At 38.9% G+C, this 2,859-nt stretch overlaps 1 protein-coding gene across 1 annotated transcript in view; it reads right to left on the reverse strand.

Annotated features, from left to right (window-relative positions):
* The window catches only part of agfg1a (ArfGAP with FG repeats 1a), a gene marked incomplete at its 3' end in the record, with an annotated part of 17,940 nt that overhangs the window by 9,879 nt on the left and 5,202 nt on the right, over positions 1 to 2,859 (reverse strand). The window contains exons 2-3 of the mRNA XM_013915469.1: positions 2,636 to 2,729; positions 696 to 811 (exon numbers count right to left, since the gene is read on the reverse strand). Coding sequence (XP_013770923.1) covers positions 696 to 811; positions 2,636 to 2,729 — 210 coding nt within the window. The remainder of the gene's footprint in view (positions 1 to 695; positions 812 to 2,635; positions 2,730 to 2,859) is intronic.

Here is a 2,859-nt window from a genome sequence, read left to right on the forward strand (position 1 = left end):
ATTTATAAGAGTGACACACTACAAGTTGTGTGTGCGCACAACAGAGCAGACCACGTGAATGCCTGTCTGCAGCAAACCTAGCATGTTCAAACATGCACTAGTCATTGCTCTCATTTTGATCATATTTCAGACTAAACACTAGATGGATGAGTTGATGTTTTGTAACAACATCCATGCTTACCCAATTCACACTTTGGGTGTATCAAATTTGTCATAACAAAATGCAGAGGATAAATAAAAATCTTACAAGAAGCCGTTAAAGATGCATCACAGGTTGTGGGTTGTGTTCTTTTATCTTTTTTCTTTTAAATCACTGAGTGATCAGCGACAATCAGTGACTAACTTTTAAACTTAAACAGTAATCATTTAACTAGTTCTTATTTCACAAACACCAATGACAATTTTATTCAGAGTCAAAAAAGAAGCTCTAGAACATCTAGAAAAAGCTCATACATATTTCAGTTGATTAAAGCCTATAACTTCATGGAGCAATTAAGTCTTGCATATAGAGCAGCTTTACTGTAATGACCTAGATTCTGTACATCTCAAGAGGGGTATTTGGTGGCTTGCTAGAGGCAAACTGCTATGAGGCACATGTGAAACATTCCAAGCCAGAGAGAGAGGGAGAAAAAAAAAAAAAAAACTTTGCACACTGACAGAGATCTTTTCTCAGCAAGCTTATGATACTGACATACCATCTCTTTTTCTCATATTTATCTTGTAGGAACTCCTTGACTTTCTGTGGTTCTCTGAAGTCTGGTACTGAAGAGGTTCTGTCATCATAAAGACCGAGCCAGATCTGTTTACAAACCTGAGAACACACAGAGTTAGACAAAGGGATTTTTGGAGGAAACGGCACACACACACGCACAGAGCTTTGCCATCAGTCATTATTAGTAATGAAATTGTTCCAATAAAGGAAAAATAGACAAGCAAATAAAAAGACAAGCCACATGTAAGATAAAGTTGCAGAGTAAAGAAAAAACAAAACAGAAAACCCCCTCTGACAGATAAAGGGGTTGCGAACCTCTGCCCTGGTGTGAACCTTTGCAGCAATAAGTACAAAAAAGCATTTCTGTCTTGGGATAAAATTCCACATTGGAGTGGTGGAATTTTATCCCATGTTTTGAACACATTTGACTCTGGGATGAGGGTGGAATTCTTCACGTGGACCACGTGCTTTAGGCTATTCCATTTTAGTTTGCTCAAGTTCAGGACTTTCCAAAACAAGCTATTCCAAAAGATCCACTTTATTTTTCTGTAAAAATATTGGAGAACAAACATGTTTGGTGTACATATTGCCTTAAATAAATTGCAAAATAATATATTTTATGCATCTTAGACTGCAGTGGTCTTATTTCTGTTTCCAGACACAGTGACCTCATTATAACAGCACGGTAGTGGCTCTCTGGGGGAACCAGAAGACTCCCGGTCATCATACAGTTCAAGACAGTAAAGCTGTAGTAGGTCTAACTTCAGGATGAGCCTTGGAGCGGTGCATCATTATTAAGGACCACCACAATGACAACCCGGCAAATGAGCCAAAAAGAAAGAGAAACAATGACAGGGGGACGGCTGGTGTGAGCTGAATAGTCACAACTGGACTTTCAGGATGTCTAGAAGTAGATCAGTTGTGGATGGCATTGTTCTCCTGGATAAAACATAATAAAAACAAACAAAACAAAAACTCTGTGCTGATATGAGTCACCAACTATACTTGGGCAGCTATTAATATTATCTAGGCGTTGTCAAAATAAATACTTTGTGAGAAAAACACTGCTTTAAACAGGAAAACACTGGGACTGGGCACCAATTTATGACCAACAGTTTATAACATTATTTCCCATATAGACTTTAGTTGGGTAAGCCACCAGCCACATAAATTAAATCCTCCTTCCGCTCAGTGTTTGTCAAGTGCGCTCTATGAAGACAGAAAGGTAACTTACAGGCAGTATTTATAGACCAGCCTTCAAGCGTATATGCATCAGCTCCAACCTTGAGTCTCCTTCATGTCTGCTTTCCATGCCACTTTGCCACATCCTTTAATAGACTGTCCTTCGTGGGTGGCACTGCACTATTTCGTACTCTGTTTACTCGAAATATCTCGTCCCTTCGGTATTTTGCACAGTGCAACTGGTCGATTGTTTATACTTCTCATAAGTAAATAGGTGCCAGTATAATGCATGAAATGCTTGACCTGTCTATTCAATAAAAGTGTGACACAACACCTGTATTAAACTGACAAAACATTTGCCTTACAACAATTTTTGTTGTCGGAAAGTAGCATCCACTTTTTAATCTAGAGTTTGTTTTATAAAACTTTCTACCGCAGTAAAATGATAATAGTCCACATGAATTTCAAGCGTGCCTAAATTGCTTTATCAAGCATATGTGCAACAGGCTACTTAAATACAAACACTAAAGCAGAACTTTCACAACAGACACAGCCCATTTCAAGATTTTTAGAGGCTGACTTTATGCCAACCTGTCTATTAAATATTGAATAGACGAGGACAAACAATGATGGCTCAACCAAAAGCTAATCTAACTAGTCAGAAAGGAAAGCAGTGGGAAGGTTGACCTCGGGCTTAATTTCTAACTTTATTAATTGACAGGGCCGAGTTGCCGTTCCTACCTCATTGCCATGTTTCTGTAAGAACTCTATTTCCTGTTGCGTGAAGGTTGTCATGGAGATGGACTTGACTCTGTGGGGTGGATTCAGTCCTCGTCTATGGAAAAATAGAAACAAGGGTCAATTTAATTTGAAGACCACATACATGAAAACCTCATCTTGATACACTCCAGAGCCCACCTCTCAGGACGGGACCATTTAATTAGCTGAAAGCTGAATGGTTGCTG

Source organism: Pundamilia nyererei, unplaced genomic scaffold (assembly GCF_000239375.1).
Source record: "Pundamilia nyererei isolate P.nyererei 1_Seehausen unplaced genomic scaffold, PunNye1.0 scaffold00308, whole genome shotgun sequence".
Classification (NCBI taxonomy): domain Eukaryota; kingdom Metazoa; phylum Chordata; class Actinopteri; order Cichliformes; family Cichlidae; genus Pundamilia; species Pundamilia nyererei.